General features: G+C 35.4%; 1 protein-coding gene across 1 annotated transcript in view; it reads left to right on the top strand.

Moving 5' to 3' along the window:
* Positions 1–19,913, top strand: part of LOC123668926 (PAN2-PAN3 deadenylation complex subunit PAN3) — a 36,638-nt gene that overhangs the window by 13,009 nt on the left and 3,716 nt on the right. The window contains exons 7-13 of the mRNA XM_045602616.1: positions 96–182; positions 912–1,160; positions 3,426–3,580; positions 13,605–13,726; positions 14,822–14,924; positions 16,572–16,708; positions 17,135–17,213. Of these exons, the coding sequence (XP_045458572.1) occupies positions 96–182; positions 912–1,160; positions 3,426–3,580; positions 13,605–13,726; positions 14,822–14,924; positions 16,572–16,708; positions 17,135–17,213 (932 nt within the window). The remainder of the gene's footprint in view (positions 1–95; positions 183–911; positions 1,161–3,425; positions 3,581–13,604; positions 13,727–14,821; positions 14,925–16,571; positions 16,709–17,134; positions 17,214–19,913) is intronic.

Raw genomic sequence — 19,913 nt, 5'->3', positions numbered from 1 at the left:
TTAACTAGTGATAAAATGCTGCTAATGTAAATGTTGCTGTGTATTTTCATATATTTTTTTCATAGAAATAATGAAAAAATTTGTCCATGTCTTAGGTCTGGCCGCTACGTTCTACACGCCAGAGACTATCCGTTCTGAGATATACCAGCGTAACGAGGATGTGTTCCTGCAACCGGATCTACGTGAGTTTTGTCGATGAAAAAGTTTTTCGCCAAATGTACTTAGATTGACGAATATAGTTTATTGGGTAGGCGCGTTTATAGTGGTCACGCATTCGTTAGCATTTCTAAAAAAAAAAAACAACATCTTGTGTGGTTACTTGTATATTTTGTCAATGTGTATGTTATAATGTAACTTAGCATCATCATACTTAACCGCAAATGTGTATCAATAATATGATTTTCTTCAAAAAAAAAGTCGTTTATTTGTGAATGTATTAGATAAACATTTGGTAGGGTTAGGCTTCATTTTATTTAATTTACACCATTCGAAAGCTATTCATATCTTTTTTTTAAAATCGTCATGCTTATTGTGATTTCTTTAGCAAGTTTTAAGTCGTTCGTATAGATTAAACATTTATCATTTATTATTTATGCAATTGGTAATGTCATTAACGAAGATATTATATTGAAATGGTTCTAAAATGGATCCTTGCGGAACACCAGACACAATAAAACAGGGAATTATGACCTTTGGTAATTAGGTATAAATAAGTGTTTGTTAGTTAAATATGAAGATATTCAAGACAAACTACGCCCTCCTTAGTTAAAAATTGAGAGTTTTAACCACTCGCAGTTTGTGGATTACCCTGTCGAAGGCTTTCGAGAAATTTTTATACGCCGCATCTACAAATGCGGCGACGAAGTTAATCGAGTCCTTCCGCGTCCCATGCCGCGTGTATGTGTGCGCAGACCTCCCGGAGTCGGTGGAGACGTACGCGGAGCTGACGCCGCTGGAGCCGCTGGCGCCGCACGGCCCGGCGTCCTCGTACCGCGCCACGCACCGGCCGAGCGGCGAGCTGGTCGCGCTGCGCCGCCTGCACGCGCACGCGCCCGCGCACGCGCACGTGCACGCGCGCCTCGAGCTCTGGCGCGCCGTCGACCACCCGAACGTCGTGCGCCTGCACCGCGCCTTCCTCGCCAAGGAGTTCGGCGACCACTGTGAGTGTGGCCTGTGTGGCCCCGACTGTTAAATAGTATTGAGTCATTTCCTACGGGTAAATATTTTAACTGAAGCAGGAATATCCTGCTCAAAATATGGAGCAGCCCGACTGGGACAGAAGATCACAGCTAAATAATACTGCTTTCAAGCAGTGTTGTGTTCCTGTTGGTGAGTAAGGTGACCAAAGCTCCTGGGGGGGTTGGGGATTGGGTTAACAACGCGCTTGCGATGCTTCTGGTGTTGCAGGCGTCTATAAGCTACGGTAATCGCTTACCATCCGGTGAGCCGTACGCTTGTTTGCCGACCTAGTGATATAAAAAAAAAATACATATATATTTCACAATTCCAATCATAAAAGAAACGTAATTGCGACAAAATTTTACAAAATAATTAAATGGAGATTACTGCCTTTTATCTAAGCATGACAGCACGCAGACACACACACACATACATACATAAAAAGTTACAAACATTAGCATACGGTGAAGTACCGATGCATGTTAAAAAATAATAATAATATATGGAATAACAAAGACACGGGCATAATAAGACAGTGGATATATCACATAATTAAAAAAAAAAAAACATTAGCATACACACTAACCACTACAACTCTGCCCTGTAGACATAACGTAATCAAATTTGTAGCGAATAATACTTGCTTACGTACATATGCCTAGCAAAACTTTTTATTGTGTTACAATAAAATACAAATAGTTCCGTTCATATTAAATTTAAAATCATATAATTCTTCCTTTATCCTCGTTTTAAAGTGAAACTTTTCTTCTAACACCCAAAACTTTTTCGTTCATCTATCGGATGTCGCAAGTGTTCCGCGATATTTGTGTATTTTAATCTGTGTATCCTTAAAGTAGATGTTAGTTTTCACTTGCATCACGGTTTCATAAAACCACACGATTCTTTTTTATTTTAAATATAATTTTTTTCTGATTAATTAAGTTGGCAACCCTCACATACTATACTATACTATATACTACTATATACATCTACCATACAAATAGGGTCTTTTACTGAAAATTTTTAGTAAAACCTACATTTTCATCTCTTACCACGCTTTCACTACTCTGTATAGATTTTGAATAATAAAAAAAAAATATATATATTTACGATCATTTTTCATTCAATGAAAACTTCGAAGAAATTATTAAGATTTCTTTTTTTTCATCAAAACGAGTGTGATTTTGTTTATATACATTTAATTAATTTTAAAAATCGCATGCGATAAACAAGAGATAAACATTAGTGTCGCGATTATTATTTGACAGACAGACAGAATAGACGACCGTGTGTGTATGTTATAAGATACTAGCCGACCTAGCGAACTTTGTACCGCCTTCTTTTTTTCTTTTCTTAAATATTATATTTAAATAAATCAAAATAAATAAATATCTTATAATACTCACACATAGTCGTCTGTTCTTAAGATAAGCAACGTAATGCTTGTGATATAGGTAACAGCTGGCTGATAAAGCTACATATTTTTTTTTTCATAAATATACGTGAAAATAATACATATATAAATACAAATATTACACCCAGATTCAAGCGGGAATCGAACCCACAAGCCGCGGAGCAGAAATCAGGGCCACTACAAACTGTATCAACGGGCTAGTCAAATAAATATAGCCTATCTTTCAAGTTGGATCAAACTGCACACGGTGTGCAAAATTTGATAAAATTCTGTTAAGTAGTTTAGGAGTCCATCGCGGACAAACAACGTAACGCGTAATTTATATATATTAAGATTTATTTATTTATTATTATTACTAGCGACCCGCCCCGGCTTCGCACGGGTGCAATGCTGATACTAAATATACTACAGAATGTCTTTATTTATAGTGTGAAGCTAGCTTATAGCATGGTTATTAACATTATAACAACATTCAAATATGCGTCGTTAGATTACACGTTGTTACAGAATGCGTTGAAGAAATAAAGGTTCACTGCTCGCTCCTCGTAGGTGATAGCGTGATAATATGTAGCCTATATGTTGACTCGACTTCTTAATAATATTCGTGCTAAATTTGAATTAAATCCATGCAGTACTTTTTGAGTTTATCCCGGACATACATACATACAGACAAACAGACAAAAATTCTAAAAACCATATTTTTGGCTTCGGTATCAATTGTAGATCACACCTCAAGTATTCTTTAAAAAAAAATATTCAATGTAGTTTTGACATTCCTACCATTTTATTATATGTATAGATTATTTATTCTAATACAAGATTTCTATTATAGCTCTGGTGCTCGTATACGACTACCATTATTCGTGTATGACGCTGATGAGTCGATACCTGTCGGGTGGGGCTCCCGGAGGGGGTAATGATGCCAATGGGGCCTTCCACGACCCCTTCTCCTCAGACCCCGATGCGCCCAGACCATATACTCACCAGGTCAGTATATCAATAGTAATATTTGACCTTAGAATGAACCCAATTTACTGGTATTTTAGTTAATACTACTAATGTTCTAAATACTAAATTGTACATAGCCTTGCTAATCTTATGTTGGTACATATAATAGGGAGATAACATTTTTTTATTTATTCTTGGTTTTTCTAAGTGTCTACTAAAATATAAGTAATATATATATATATACTACTATATATATATATTATTACTTATTATATATATATATATATATATATATATATATATATATATATATATATATATATATATATATATATATATATATATATATATATATATATATATATATATATAATAAGTAATAATTGCAATGTATAATGAAAATTGATTGTAATATTAATTTTTACTTACGAAAAAGTTGTAAAATTGTACATTGTGTTATCTGCCTGTATGATGAAACAAATAAGCGATCAGAGAGATTAAAAAAAAAAATCTTTACCAAGATATTGGTACGTTATCACTGAGTAACATGGCAGTGGGAAGGGTCTGCTAGGCTTCCTCAAGGAGCTAGGCTGGCACGAATAGTGTCCACAGCCAATCACGCCAAAATAGGCGCATTAAGACGTCGAGTTGCGGAATATAGCCCGTATTTATCAACACTGAATAACATAGGCTATATTTTAACGGAAAAAAAGCATCCAAATTTATATACTCCCGCGAGAACTAAGCTAATTGTTCACACATAGACATCGGCCAGTTACAATTCTTTTTAACCGACTTCCAAAGAAGGAGGAAGTTCTCAATTCGTTTTTTTTTTTTTTACGTATATGTTGCCTCCAGCCAACTTTTGACTGCGTGGACCGGTTTCGATGATTTTTTTTTAAATCGAAAAATGGTGCGTTTCATGTGGTCCCATTTAAATCTAATTTAGATCTGACTAATACTTTACGAATTATATCTAATTAATGCGGTATTTACTTGACTATTTTTTCGTCTACCTACATTGTAATACATGTGGATGTAATTGAAGTCGGTTTTTTTTTTTTCGTTTGCTAGCAAACACAATCGTATATGTGAGAGATTGGCGGTGCAACAGTATTTCTGTAATCTTTAGCTATTGAACTATCTATCAGATTGTTGCTGCTAAAGATTTCACCGTCGTCACAACCGAGTCACATGATTCGTATCAGATAATTAATTCAACTGCATTTCGTAAGTCTCGTAACAATGCAATCGTTTAACTCCCTACGTGCAACGCTTGCGTGATGAACGTCCGTGACACTCCCGGGGGGTCATGGTTTGTCTGTAGCGACCTTCTTTTTAACCGACTTCCAAAAAAGGAGGAGGTTCTCAATTCGAGTGTATTTTTTTTTATGTATGTTACATCAGAACTTTTGACTGTGTGGACCGATTTCGACAATTTTTTTTTTAATCGAAAAGTAGTGTGTGCCAATTGGTCCCATTTAAATTTATTTGAGATCTAACAACTACTTTTCGAGTTATATCTAATAATACGTTTTTACTTGACGCTTTTTTCGTCGACCTACGTTGTATTATACCGCATAGCTTTCTACTGGATGTACCGATTTTGATAATTCTTTTTTTGTTGGAAAGGGGATATCCCTAGTTTAGTACCATGATAACGAAACTAGGATCTGATGATGGGATCCCAGAGAAATCGAGGGAAACTCTCGAAAATCCGCAATATCTTTTTACTGGGTGTACCGATTTTGATAATTTTTAATTTAATCAAAAGCTGATATTTATCATGTGGTCACATATAAATTTTATCTAGATCTGATGACTACTTTTTGAGTAATCTCTGATAACGCGTAGTTACTTGAGTATTTTTTCGTCGATCTACGTTGTATTACTCGTCGATGTAATTGAAGTCGGTTTTTTTTTCGTTTGCGAGCAAACACAATTATTTGAGTTATCTTTATTAACCTCGTAACCTTTTTACTTAGTATACCGATTTTGATGATTCTTGATGTAATCGAAAGCTGGCGCTGTAGGCCTATTTAAATTTGATCGAGATTTGATTAATATTTTTTCAATCATCTTTGATAACGCGTATTTACTTGACTATTTTTTTGTCTACCGACGTTGTATTACTTGTCGATGTAATGGAAGTCGGCTTTTTTTTTCGTTTGCGAGCAAACACAATTATTGTAGTAAAAATCTTTATTCTGTTGTGAATAGACAGTGAGAGAGGACTGATTTCTTATTCCTCACTTAGCTCTGACAATTAAATATTGATCAATTAGTTCGTCACGTTCAAATTGACCAGCTTGAAGCCCTTCAGACAAGAGTAGCTTCGTGTGTAAATAATTGTTCTTCAATCTACGCCAAATTACTTTTCTGTGATTATAGTCGTCAAATAATAGGCCCGTTTTAACATATGTCATCGGGACATAAATAGCGAAGTGACCATACGACTCGGTATTCGATACTCACGATAAATCGATTCAAGTTTGTATGAGTATTCGATCGATTTGACTATGTAATGTGAAAAAAATGAAAAAAATGAAAATGAAAAAAAATATTTATTTCAGTACCATCGAGTTATTTTACACATTGTGATTGACTCCCTCAATTAGGCGCAGAAAGCACCTGAGCCAGATGGAGTCGCTCTTCCATTATAAACTAAATACAAGGAAAAACAGTACTTAGCGCTAATTCATACAATACATATATATACAATAAAGAAATAAAGAAGTAGTTAAATATTCATACATAAATATACATGTGTGTGTGTGTACGCGTGTGTGTGCGTGTGCGTGTGTTTGTGTATGGGTGTTTGTGTGCGTGTGCGCGTGCGTGCGCGCTTGTATGTGCGTGTGTGTATGTGCGTATTTGAACGTATGCGTGTGCGTGTACATGGTTCATCATTACATCATCATCATTACAGCCTTTACAGTCCACTGCTGGACATAGGCCTCCACAAGTTTACGCCAAAAATAACGTGAACTCATGTGTTTTGCCCATAGTCACCACGCTGGGCAGGCGGGTTGGTGACTGCAGTACTGGCTTTGTCGCACCGAAGACGCTGCTGCCCGTCTTCGGCCTGTGTATTTCAAAGCCAGCTGTTGGATGGTACATGGTTCAGCCTGATTTTATTTTATTCAGAAGATTTTCTGTCTGGTCGTAATCTAAGGTTTTAAGCCAACTCGATAACTTATTTCTACATTTACGAAGTGTCAACGGATGGATATTTAGGAATTTATTGATAGTATTATATAAAAACGATGACATATATCCGAACTGACACTGAGCGAATTGTGAGTGAGTACGTTTAGTGGCAAAAACATTATCCTTTCTTCTCTTCTTAAAATTTACTATATTGTAATTTGAGGAGGTATGCTTCCTTAAAACTGTATGCTGAATGTAAAGTTTTCTGACTGATAATACCTCCGATGTTGTGTAAAGGCTAGTGGTCGAATATTGGCGTTTTTTAAAATAAATAACCTTCAAAAGTGCTCGCTGTGCTCTCTCCAACACAATTAAATGAGTTTTCGAGGCAGCACCCCATACTGTAATACAATATGTAATGACTGTCTGTGCTAAGGCGTAGTAGATCTGTTTCAACAGCCTTTGGCAAGCCACATGCCTGAGAGTTTTAAAAATCCACATAAGCTTTCTAAGTCTACCAGACACTAATTCTACATGTGGTAGCCAGGACAATCTATGATCGACCATAATACCCAGGTATTTAGTAACAAACACTCTTTTGATTGAGGGGCAAGTGCACAAAGTATTTTCAGGATGATGGTTTTTGTGTATTTTGAGATCGAAATTGCAATCCGGTTGGGTTCTGTTAGTTACTGTAAGGCACATGTAATTAGTTTTGGAGGTATTCAAGGTTAGCAAATTACATCTGAGCCAATCTGCGACCAACCCTAAGCCATTTTCAGCCACAGCCTTAACCTTATCCCATGACTCCCCGGTGAAAACCAGTGCTGTATCGTCTGCATAAGAAAAGATCCTAGTATTCTCCAAGTTCAGATTGCAAAGGTCATTAATATAAATGAGGAACAGTGTTGGACCCAGAACACTTCCCTGTGGTACACCATAAGAAGTGTAGGTTTTTTCGCTTATGATACCATCTATTTTTACTCGCTGAGTTCTATTATTTAGGTAATCTTCAAACAGATTCCAAGCAGCACCTCTAATACCAATCTTTTCAAGTTTTTGTAAGAGTATGGGAAAAGAAACTGTATCAAACGCTTTCTTTAAATCCAAAAAAACCGTCAGACACCTACCCTTGGTATCAAGGTGATCAATAACAACAGAAGTCAAGGCCTCAACAGCATCCACAGTCGATCTACCCGTTCTAAATCCAAATTGTGATGCTGATAATAAATTAAATTTATACAGATATTTTTTTAGCCTTGAGTTTATTAGTTTTTCTACTACTTTTGATATGGAGGGCAAGACGGAGATCGGTCTATAGTTACTAACGTCGTCAGTAGCTCCATCTTTGTATATAGGAGTGATAATTGACTCCTTTAACAGAGTAGGAAACACGCCATTAGCAAAACAAAGATTTACTAAGTGAGAAATGATAGGAGCCACTTCAAGTCCTGCAAGCTTAAGGAAACTGGTCGGGATATTGTCACATCCAGGGGCACTAGTGGTTTTTAACTTGGAGATGACAGTGTATACTTCTTTTGAATCGGTATCAAGAAAAACAAAGGAAGACAGATTCGTTACTAATTCAGATTGGTGATTCGTATTTGCTTGTTCTATTTTTTCAGCGAGACTTTTTCCTATATTGGTAAAAAATTTATTGACAGTATCAACCGAATCCTTTGGGGAATGTTTTATCTGTAGGAGTTTTGAACTATCATTTATTTTCCTTTTTTGATGGGTAATAGTCGCAATATTACTCCAAAGGGCCCTGGGATCACCAGATGAATCCTGAAGCAATTTTCTGTCATACTTCCTTTTTGAATTTTTTACAATATTGTTGCAGAAATTACGATATCTTCGGTAGGAGATCCTAAGAATCTCGTTGTTAGGGTTTGAACGAAGTCTGTGCCATAATTTATCCCTGTGTCTGATGCATCTTAACATCCCCTGTGTTATCCAAGGTTTAAGGATTAATTTACTCTTAGTAATTGTTATCTTACGAGTGTTTTCTTTTAAAGAATCTGCTATATTCTGGATAAGACTATTCGTTATATCTTCCGGGTTAGTTAGAATTAATAAATCAAACAAATTTCTATTTTTTAAGTTGAGTAGTGCACCTTTGTAGTCAATTACTGTTTTCGTTTTTATATTGTTTATTTTAACAGCCAAATTTGCAAGATGTAGCAGAACCATGTCGTGATCAGTCACTGTGGTATTCAAAACTACCACCTGTGCAGATATATATTTCCTATCTATTTTTAACATGACGTGATCGAGCGAATTGTTTCCTCTAGTCGGAAGGTTATGACCCATCATAATACCATGTGTGCCTAACATTTCTAGGTAACTTAACCTATTGCGATGCTCACCACTCTGTTCTGTTTCGCTAGCTATGGTATTTATGTTTATGTCGCCCACTAAAACAATGTTTCTATTCTTCTCCAACAACTGCAAATGCTGGTTTAGAGATTCCAAAAAAGGATCGACGTTCGTTACAGAAGGTGAACGATATATTGCTAACAAAATAATGTTTTTTATATGTATTTGCACACATGAAGCATCCCGGAGATAAATCTCTTTCAAATCAGCATTTATAGTTTTCTTGAAATATGTTATGACACCATCGCTCCTATTTGCACCCCGAGATGAAGCGTAATAAGAGTAATTTTCTATATTTGGTGTAGGTTTATGGCTACATAGCCAACACTCGGTCAAAATTATTATGTCTGGCTCAAATGGTAGTTGGGATATAGTTACCAGAAAGTCGTCTAAGTTACAATAAACACTACGAATATTTTGAGTAATAATCACCAAGCCATTATCTGTAATCTCAAATTTATGGGCTATGTCTCCAATATTGCAGCGCACAGAGTCAGCAAATTTCATGTCATCAATTGCACTCAATTTCTGAATATTGTCAGCCATTATGTATAGGTATCAAAGTACTGGCTGTGTAGCAATAAGTTTAGAAGAGAAGATTGAAGAGACCAATTTCTACAGTTTACCGCACTGTATGAGTTTTTACGTATGTGTGATTTTATGAATGAAAGTGTGTGTATTTTTATTGTATGTGAATGTATAAGTGTGTTTGTATGTATGATCGTCATAATAATATGAGGTATATCAATGTATGAATTTACAAAAATAAAGATAAGGATGAGTAACTTAAATATAGCAGCTGAGAGATTGTCTTGCCATATTCTAAAACTATTGATTTCAAAAAGCAGATAAATTCTTGGGCCTAGTCAATTCCTACACATAAGCTGGTGCACCTGAGCCTCCGACTTAATTTGAATAATTGGTGAGGTCTCAGTTTTTCTTATATAAACTTTACCGTAGGATGTCCAGCAGAATTTGAACTGACCTGACTTCGCCAGATCTCTGGCTAAAAAATATAAACGAGATCCTCGGGCAGTTAATTGTTCGGTGACAAAAACGGGCGTATCTTCTGAATTTCGGAAACCCAGGTGCTTAGCAGACAATTTAGCCTTTGATTTAACATTAAAATTTTTGCACAGTTTCAACATGTCATTTTTTAAGATTGTTGATGACGTTTCCACGATGATTGTTGAATTCTGGGTATCTTTCTTACCACGAACTCTGTATATGTCTTTAATGTCACCTCTGTTTAGGTTTCCACCAACATTAGATGACAAGCATAAGGTCATTTCAACCAGGTCTTCTTTTGTTTCATCGTGTTTCTTAGGCACGTTTTTTATTTCAAAGTTTGTTTTCCGCCAACCAATCTGCATGTTTTCCAGTTTGTCCTCCAATATTGTTATATATTCTTTATCTTCCTTTATTTTGTTTTCAAGTGAAGTTATTTTCTTTGTCAGCTCAGCATTTTGTGCAGATAGTAATGCAATAGAACTTTCAATATTTGAATTTGTTTGCCTTATCTCCTGTAAAGTTGGACGAATATTGTTCAACTCTGTCTTCTGAGCCAAAAGCAAATTGTGGATCATTTCTTTAATTTCTTCTTTAAATTTGTTTAAATCTGCTGCTGTGACATTTCTGCTGCGCGCCGTTATGTAGTTTGGTGGGGTTAAATCGCCTCTCGATTCGTCACTTAAATTATCACAAACAGACATATCAGCATCCTTGTCCATGGCAATTTATGAAGGCAAAAGTTGTGTTTTGCTTTAATTTCAGATGTATGTAATTATAAAAGTATCAGGGGAAAAAATGTATTCACTTGGACCAGCACCTTACATCAGTATCGTATCCGCTATCGCTCATGAATTACGGCAAGCGACGAAGTATAATACGTAGGTTAAGCGACAGTGACGTATGCGCAGCGAAGATTACGAACCGTTGTTAGTGCGCTAATGTTGTCTCTTACTTACTCGGGCAGCAGTTACACGTGCAAAGTCGTAGCTTATAATTTTTGCTGTCTCTGACTGACTCGCTGACTCACTGCTTCGCTACTTTTCTGTCTCGTCTCAACACTTATCGACCACTCGCGAGTTATGTGCGCCTGGTACTCAGCGAATTTCAATAATATAAAATTCATTTATAAAATATAATTTTAAATAAATTAAAAATATAAAATTAAACTTAATCAATACGCAGCAGACGTCTTAACGCTTTCGCGACCCGAGAGGAAGAGGAATGTAAAGATTTTTGATTAAAATTTTGATAATTTGAAATAATACAATGGTACAAAATGTCAATTTGTCTTTATTTTATATTATTATATTATTTTGTATTGTTAACACAAATTTTTATAATGAAACATTTTTTTTTGTCGTTTTTATCGCGGTTTATTATCCAAATCAAAATTTTATTTACTACTTTGAGCGCTTAATAATTCTTTTTTTTTTTAGTTATGATCAGATTAAAGTTGAATGAAGCTGGTGAAATTCATTAATTAATTAGTTACAGCACTAGTGTTTAAAAAAAAGGACTTAGAACGTAAATGTTTTTGATACGTTTCGTAATAGTTAGAAATTGCACGCTACTGTAAATTAAGCGCGAAAAGAATACTCCCAATGTATTCTATCATATTATATAACGCGCCGAAAAACGTAAGTATGTTTTAAAAACCCTTTATGCTATTAATAATTCTTTTATTGTATCTTACAGTTTCGTACCTAGTTACGTTCTAGGGTATTTGTCAAATATCCAAACGGGCCTCTTATATTTTGATGACTGTAACTACTTTTTATTTTTTTATTTTCTTAGCATTTTCTTGCTTGAGTGCATTTTAATAACTGCCATTTTGGTTTTTAAGTCACAGACTCTAACGCAGAGTTGTACGAAACAAAATTAAAAATTTAAGTAGAGATTAAATTAATTTAATCACAAGAATTTCATACAATGCTTAATTCTGAAGCGAATGTTATTCAAATGATATTTCTAAATTGACAGTCACTTGTGTGTGTATATAACACTAGTTCAATAATGTTAATAGAAGATGATTGAACGTAACGACCGTATGATCAGAAATATTACGCGGGAATTGGATGTGGAACTTACAAAAAAAAAGTACAGTTTGAGATATATTTTTTATTAGAAATAGTATATTGGAACTGATGAAATTTGTCTGAAAATATAAAGAATGTAAAAAGAAAATTTTAATGTTATCCTGCAAAATATATTTTTTTGGAACGAAGTTCCTTACGGCAGGCTTGATATTTGGCTGGGCGAGCGAACTGAAAAAAATGTGATACTAAAACCGTAAGAAAAATATATAACGCAAGTGACGTAATATCAGTCACACGACTGTATAACATGACGTTTGTAAAACTAAAATATTACTAGTAAACTTTTTTTTTGATTATTTATGTAATTTTATACTGTCGACAAAAATAAATAAAGTCATACGTTTTTTATTTTAATTATTATTATTATTTCTATTTGTTTGATTTATTTTATTTTTCGGTATTTGTTATTTTCTAAAATACTAAATTTCCTAAATACTTTTATGTACTTAATTAAAAACCAATCAACAAAATTAAAAAAAAAAAAACAAGAACTAGAAAATATATATAAAATTCAACATTTTTTATTTAATTGTGTTGCTTCCATACTATCCGAAGGAACTTCGTTCCTACCTGGTGCCCCATAACACCACATACTTTTTATATTATCCATGAAATAGTTATAATTTAAATGAGTCCACCTTTGCCGTGCAGTTGAACTCTTTTCCGAACATTTTATTGATTGACAACGGTGTAGCATAGCATAAAAAGCCAAATTTTCATCCAGTCCCGTTCATCCGGTCTGGCATTATTAATTAACAAACGTTGTTATGATACGCGCTTTTGACAGTAAGACCGCGTTACCTAGAAGGTGTTTACCGCGAACTTCTTATCAAAACGACGTTTATTTAAAGTATAACTGCGCAGTTTCTTGCCGATTCTTCTGCAGAATCCACTTACCGAATCGATGGTAGTCGGTATGGTATGGTATGGTTAACACGGGCTGGTTTCCGCAACTCGACGACTTTGCGCCTATTTTGCGTGTGTGGGAGTGATCCGATTCACTCTTGCCACCCAAGCTCCTCCAGAAACTTTAGACGTCTTTTCGGCTTCTTGAAAATCTCCGGAAGTGTCTTCAGGGTGCCAAGATGTTGTGCCCGGTAAGCCGCTACACCTGGACAGTAGAGAAGTACATGCGTAGCCGTTTCTTCTGTTCCCATGCAAGCTCTGCACAGGGACTGTCGGTAATGCCCATATTAAATAGGTGTTTGTTATACGGACCGTGTCCAGTCAGTGCCGCAGTTATTAGTCTCAGTTGGCGTCTGTCCAGGTTTATTAGAATTCTTATCGATGGTAGTTACACTTTTAACGATAATTTTAATTTGAAAATTGACGTTTCGATGATGCTTCTTGACGCCTATTCGAATCAAGCTATTTCGTATTTTAAACAAAATATCGCCAAACATCAACCGCTCCGGTCCGATTCGCAGAAAAACGCTATGCTGCGAGCGGTAGCGTGCGGAGCCTTACTACCCGAGGCAGTGCTGTGGAGTATACTAGTACAGCTAACAGCAGGTCTCCGAGCCATACATGCTACTGGCCTAGCTTGCAGGTACGTTATCACAATTGAAGATTTATCCACTGAGCTGATATGACGATGGACTAATAGACCAAAAATTCAGCAACCATGAAAATTCATCTGCAGTTAATGCATAGGCGTTCTCATAAGTTTGTAAAGGTGGGGCAAAAATGTAAAACTCGATTAGTAGAAAATTAATAAAATTATATATTTTTTGTTATTTACTGCAGCGTTTCATTTATTTTCACTATTTCCACTACTTCGATAATAGCTTACGGTGATTTTGGCAAAATCCACCTAAAGTTTACTTATTAAATTGTATAATATCAATTGTTAGCTTCGAGTGGACTGGGCATTTGCCCCACCGTGGGTACGCCCATGTGCAGTAATATTTAAGAAAACGGACGTATCATCAAGGTACGTTGTCACAACCGAAGTCGTATCCACTGAGCTGATATGGCCCTGGAGAAATAGATGAGAAAATTCGGCAAGGACGAAACTTCTGTGCAGTAGAATTTAAGAAAAAGAGCGTATATCAGAAAGGTACCTACACGTTTGGGTAGAAATTTTGGAAACCTCCTTGGAGATATTAGAAGAAAAAAAAAAAAAAACAAATAAACTCAATTAATGTATGTTTGATTTCATATACCCTGTTTAGTTTATCTACATTTGTAATAGTAGCAAACGCCATATTCGGAATATCTACAAAGTTTCATACTATACACTACAAATGTGTATAGATTTCATTAAAAAAAATCAATATATAAAATTAAATTTGGTGTCTGGAAAAATATCTATGTTACACATCAATTTTCGATGACAACGTGTACTTATTACTGACTCAAAAACCAAATATGTAAGTTGTATATTACAATTATAAATAAGATATAGCTCTAAATTATTTATGGCGTTTACACAGGCGTTAGGATTGCTGAATCAATTTTTGTCCAGCGAAAGTATTGTGAGACGAGAACACCCAAGTATACTTAGCAGCACTTCACGCATTATTTATACTAAAATTACTTCTGTTACCAACTTAGTCAAATAAACTTTAATTTGGTCACGATTTTTGCTTTGATACCACGATGTATCAAATAATAATCGGTAAATGGTACGTTCTCCGAGCAGGAGCCTGGATCCCACGAAGGTGGTGATGAACGGGTGTCGCATACGTATCGCCTGGTGCGGTATAGCGGATGCGGTCCACGCAAACAACGTCGACGTGGCTCAGGTACTGTTCAACTGGTTATAATATTCAACTACCTGTATACTGCGAAAACTCGGCACCCCTTGGATTATTTGGACTTTTTTTATTTCTTGTACCACTGTGATCTACAGTGACATCCGTGGGTAACTGGTAGAGTCTCTATAAGGGTTTGCGCTTGTTAAAAGATTAAAAAAAAACGTGTGAAACGGTTTTTAGTTCAATGAAAAATACATGCTTTAATTTGCTTCAATATTTCAAACAGAACACAACAGGATCTTTATTTTCACTTCTAAACCTAAATATTATAATTATATATATAAGACCAATGAGTTATATTCTTGTTAAAGCATAATACAATTTTGATTCATCTAAAACAAAGATTTATTTATTAAAAACAGATAGGTTTTACATAACAATTATCACAATCAAAAAATAATCAGGTAGGTACTAACCTAAAACAAAGAATCGACAATTAGATGTTCATGCTTTACTATTGTTATTATAAGCAAATTCACAAACAACTAAATTTGTAAGAAAACATTTGTAAAGAAAACATTTATAATCTAATCAATTGTAACTATTCGATTTGGACAAAAGAAAAAAACACGCTTTTACATTCTTCCCACTGGTGGCTCCCTCTTGTAGCTTAACTGATAGGTACATACTCAAATGTCAATGTCTGTGTCAACGTTAACACAAAGCTTACATATATATTTGAAACTGACCATTTTTAATTGTTTACACATCTAGGTTCGGGTCTCCTTACAAAATTTCGACTGCACACAGTTCGTTAATAGTCAGTGATCGAGCCACCTTTCACTCTTATATACACAAATGCGAGTTATATTTAAAATATTCTTGTAACTGACTGTGCTATACAAGTTTATACACGCGTATACAAATATTAGGACCAATAGTTAAAATTAAGGAAGAGAATCATATTTGCGAACGTATTTTATGGCCAATCACCTATCAAATGACTCAAAACATAGTCAAGGTAGTAATTGTACAAGGTAGTAAATTGCTATATAAAAATGTAAAGAAGCAATATGTAGGATAGTCTTGCTCAGTGGACTGGCGTCGACTTTTAGAAATTTTAAGACTAGTTATTAAGGCTTCTAGGATTCTAAAGTTGCGGTGAAGTACCGATGCATGATTAAACAAAAAAAAAAAAATGGAATAACAAAAGCACGGGCATAATAAGCCTGTGGATATATCACTTAAATTAAAAAAAAAAAAAAAAAAAACTTAATATGTACGATTTTATTTCTGTGTTAGGAATTCTAAACATTTTTAAATATCATATCAAAAATTGACTGATTTATTTAATATTATAATTATTAAAAATAGCATGGTGTCGTCTCCTGTCAAAGATTTTCATTGTAATATGAAACTTTGAATAGTTACGGGTCTCTGTAAAGAACTCACTATAGACGGCGCCACGGTTCGCTTAAACCGAAAATAAAAATCATCATATCAAAAATTTCGCTCTAGCGGGTACATCGTTCCATAGCTTAATTGGCTAGAGCGCCGACACGGTCAGTCGGAGACGCGGGTTCGAATCCCGCTGGAGCGGTCAATTTTTGCTATGATATTTAAAAATGTTTAAAAAAAACTTAGTCGAGGTGTGTGTATGTATATCTACAAAAAAATATATGTATATCTGTGTAGGCCCAACAAGAAGACCTAACTGCCCTCGGTCGCCTGGCCCTGGCTCTTGCCTGTCGCACCGTACACTGCGACAACCTGACCGCCTGCATGGACCTCGTCTCGCGCTCCTACTCCGCCGATCTCAAGAACCTGATACTGTAACTATCTACATACATTACTCATGGACCTCTAGGAGAATACCACAGACTCATCAAAATTAATACAGTTTTTTTTTTTCTTTTTTTTTATAGGGTTGCCATAATGAAAAATATATATAAACAGTGCGACCAGATCTTAATTATTTTTTTCATTTGTTTAGTGTTTTTAAGTTTCGGTATGTAAAAGAAATTTTAGAGAAGTTTATACAGTTAATAAAGTAGAAAAAAATTCCTGATCCGGTTAAATTACAGTTTTTGTGATGAAAGAATTGTCAGTTACTGTAGTTACAGGATACAGGCAGTCACATAGTGTTATTAAATTTAACATAAATCCACTAAATAATACACATTTCGTGTATCGTGTTGTACATGTTTCATATGACAATTAGTAAAATCAATAAAAATCGATTAAAATCAATAAAACAGATATCTGCTCTCATCATCATCGACTCGTCGCTCCGTCACCGACTTGATGCCCATGATCGGGGCCAGGTTCTACACCCAGGTAGGCGTAAATATAAGGGTGATGCCACTTCACACACCCCCGCCCATTCATCATCACATCTATCATCAGAGGTGTTGTAGAGATAATGGGTGAGTTATGTGAAAGTAAATGAGAGTTGGTTGCCTTGACTGACTCATTTTGATGGATTATTATGGTAGTATTCGATGGGAGGGTTTTTTATGCGTTTTCTTATATATTTAACTAAGAAGATGTCAATCATCATTACAGCCTATACAGCCCACGGCTGGACATAAGCCTCCACAAGTTTACGCCAAAAAAAAACGTGAACTCCTGTGTTTTGCCCATAGTCACTACGCTGGGCAGGCGGGTTGGTGACCGCAGGGCTGGCTTTGTCGCACCGAAGACGCTGCTGCCCGTCTTCGGCCTGTGTGTTTCAAAGCCAGCAGTTGGATGGTTCTCCCGCCATCGGTCGGCTTTTTGAGTTCCAAGGTGGTAGCGGAACTGTGTTATCCCTTAATCGCCTCTACGACACCCACGGGAAGAGAGGGGGTGGCTATATTCTTTAGTGCCGTAGCCACAGAGTACAAGAAGATGTCTATATTTTCAAATAATTCTAAACATAATTGCTCAAAATGTTACCTTAGTAATCCACCGTCCCGCATTGGAGCAGCGTGGTGGATAAAGTGCTGATCCTTCTCCTACATGGGAAAGAGGCCTATGCCCAGCAGTGGGATATTACAGGCCGAAGCTACCTTAGTAGTACACCTACCACTGTAATATTATCGTTCAAATGTGAAACATGCCCAATTTTTCAATTACAGACTACAACTATACTTTGCAACCAAATATATTTTAATTTATCTATAATCAGGAGATTTTTTGTTAAAATTTATGTCGCCCATTGTTAAAAACAATACCTCTGCGCATATATCGCCCCTGTCGACAAGCCCGCAGACATGTATAAAACATAAAATTGCCATATATCGGGGGTGATAAGAAAATTTATACTGTTCATTATATTTTGCACAACTTGTACATACTATGAAACTGGGATTCCCAAATTATTTTTAACCGCTCGCCTAAAAAACTAACCGCTGACTCCCAAAAAATGAGGAGGTTCTCAATTCGCCTCAATGTTACCTCAGAACTTTTGACTGGTGCGATTTTGATGATTCTTGTTTTAATCCGATGATACTTAAATTTGATCGAGGTCCGATAACTACTTTTAGATAGTAATCTTTGATAACGCGTATTTACTTGACTATTTTTTCGTCTACCTACATTGTATCATTTTAAGATGTAATTGAAGTCGTTTTTTTTTTGTTTGCGAGCAAACAATTATGGGCCTGAGCTGCCCGCCTCTGACTCCCTATAACTTAAATTGCTTGAAAAATTATATCTTTATAGTTTTTCTTTGACAAAAAATACTAATCGGTTTAAACTTGACGGTTTTTCATTTACGTCGTTCCCTGAAAAATCAAATATATTTGGGAATTCCAGTTTTAAGACTTTACACATATGTACACATGATCTGCAAGTAGGGATGACACTTATTTGCTTGCTGACACTTGTAAAGCAGTTTTTAAGCTTATTAAATTTTGAGTCATAAACGATGTCAACAACCCTTGTATATAATAGTTTAAGATAGAATTTTTTGCATAATACTTTATTAATCTTTTCGTATTCTTGTGTAATATCAGGTTTAAATATTATAATAAAAATATAGTCTGAAATTTCTTTGACAAAAACGATTACGACGTGCTTAAAACGAAAATATCGATATTTAAAATAGATATTATTTTTATATGATAGATATATATTTTAAATTAAAAAAGTGTGTGTGTGTGAGTGTGTATGTGTGTGCGCAATTCACACACGGAAGAAGTGAAACTTCGTAATGTATTCTATCTCGTTCTCTCCTATACATTTCTGTGTTTGTTTCTTTGTCTTGACGAATTTTCGTTTACTAAAGAAGTTTCACTTCGAAAAATTACGAAAAAAACTTTTATTTGTTTCAGAATAAAAGAGCTTTTTATGAATTTTGACATTACATTGATGACTCTTTTTTTCGATGGTAAAATTAAACGATTAGGCCATACACAACGATCTCGATTACTCCTCACCCCTACCTTCTGCTTATTGGAATTAGTCATATAATAAATAAAATAAATTGTCGAACCGCTGCTTTACGTGATCTCCATCCTTCGCCGAGGAAACATCATCAGGTAACACACTACACATTGGCGTAGCCGGGTAACACTTAGAATAAGTGAAAATCAGCATTGAATACTGAAATATTAACTACGAGTATATACTACTCAAATCTTAAATAAGTCCGTACAGGATGATCCAGTGCATGTCTTTTGTAATTCCTCAAACCCGATCTATGGAATAAATGACGCCCAAATTTTTTGAGTAGTATGTAATCTTCTAAATGTCTCAAAATGTGTGCAGGAAAATTTGGAATCAATGACTAAAATGTTATGGACCGTGTTTGTCTATATCATACCTCTGTACAGTATCCTGGCTACGCTGATAAAGATTAAATGTACCTACGTGTATTGATGTTTTCCTCGCGAGATATACTTGTCATTAGGACGCAGTTCGTTCAAAAAAGTTTCAGGAGTGATTTTTTTACGGAACGAAATAAGTATATTTCCGCACTGCTGGCATGATCGTGATGAATCCTCCTCTTATCCCCACGCTTGCTTTTATGTCGTCGAAACTTTCCCCATCCTA

This window comes from Melitaea cinxia, chromosome Z (genome assembly GCF_905220565.1).
Source record: "Melitaea cinxia chromosome Z, ilMelCinx1.1, whole genome shotgun sequence".
In the NCBI taxonomy this organism is placed as follows: Eukaryota; Metazoa; Arthropoda; class Insecta; order Lepidoptera; family Nymphalidae; genus Melitaea; species Melitaea cinxia.
The sequence above is the reverse complement of the archived record's forward strand: the minus strand, read 5'-3'. Positions and strand labels throughout refer to the sequence as shown.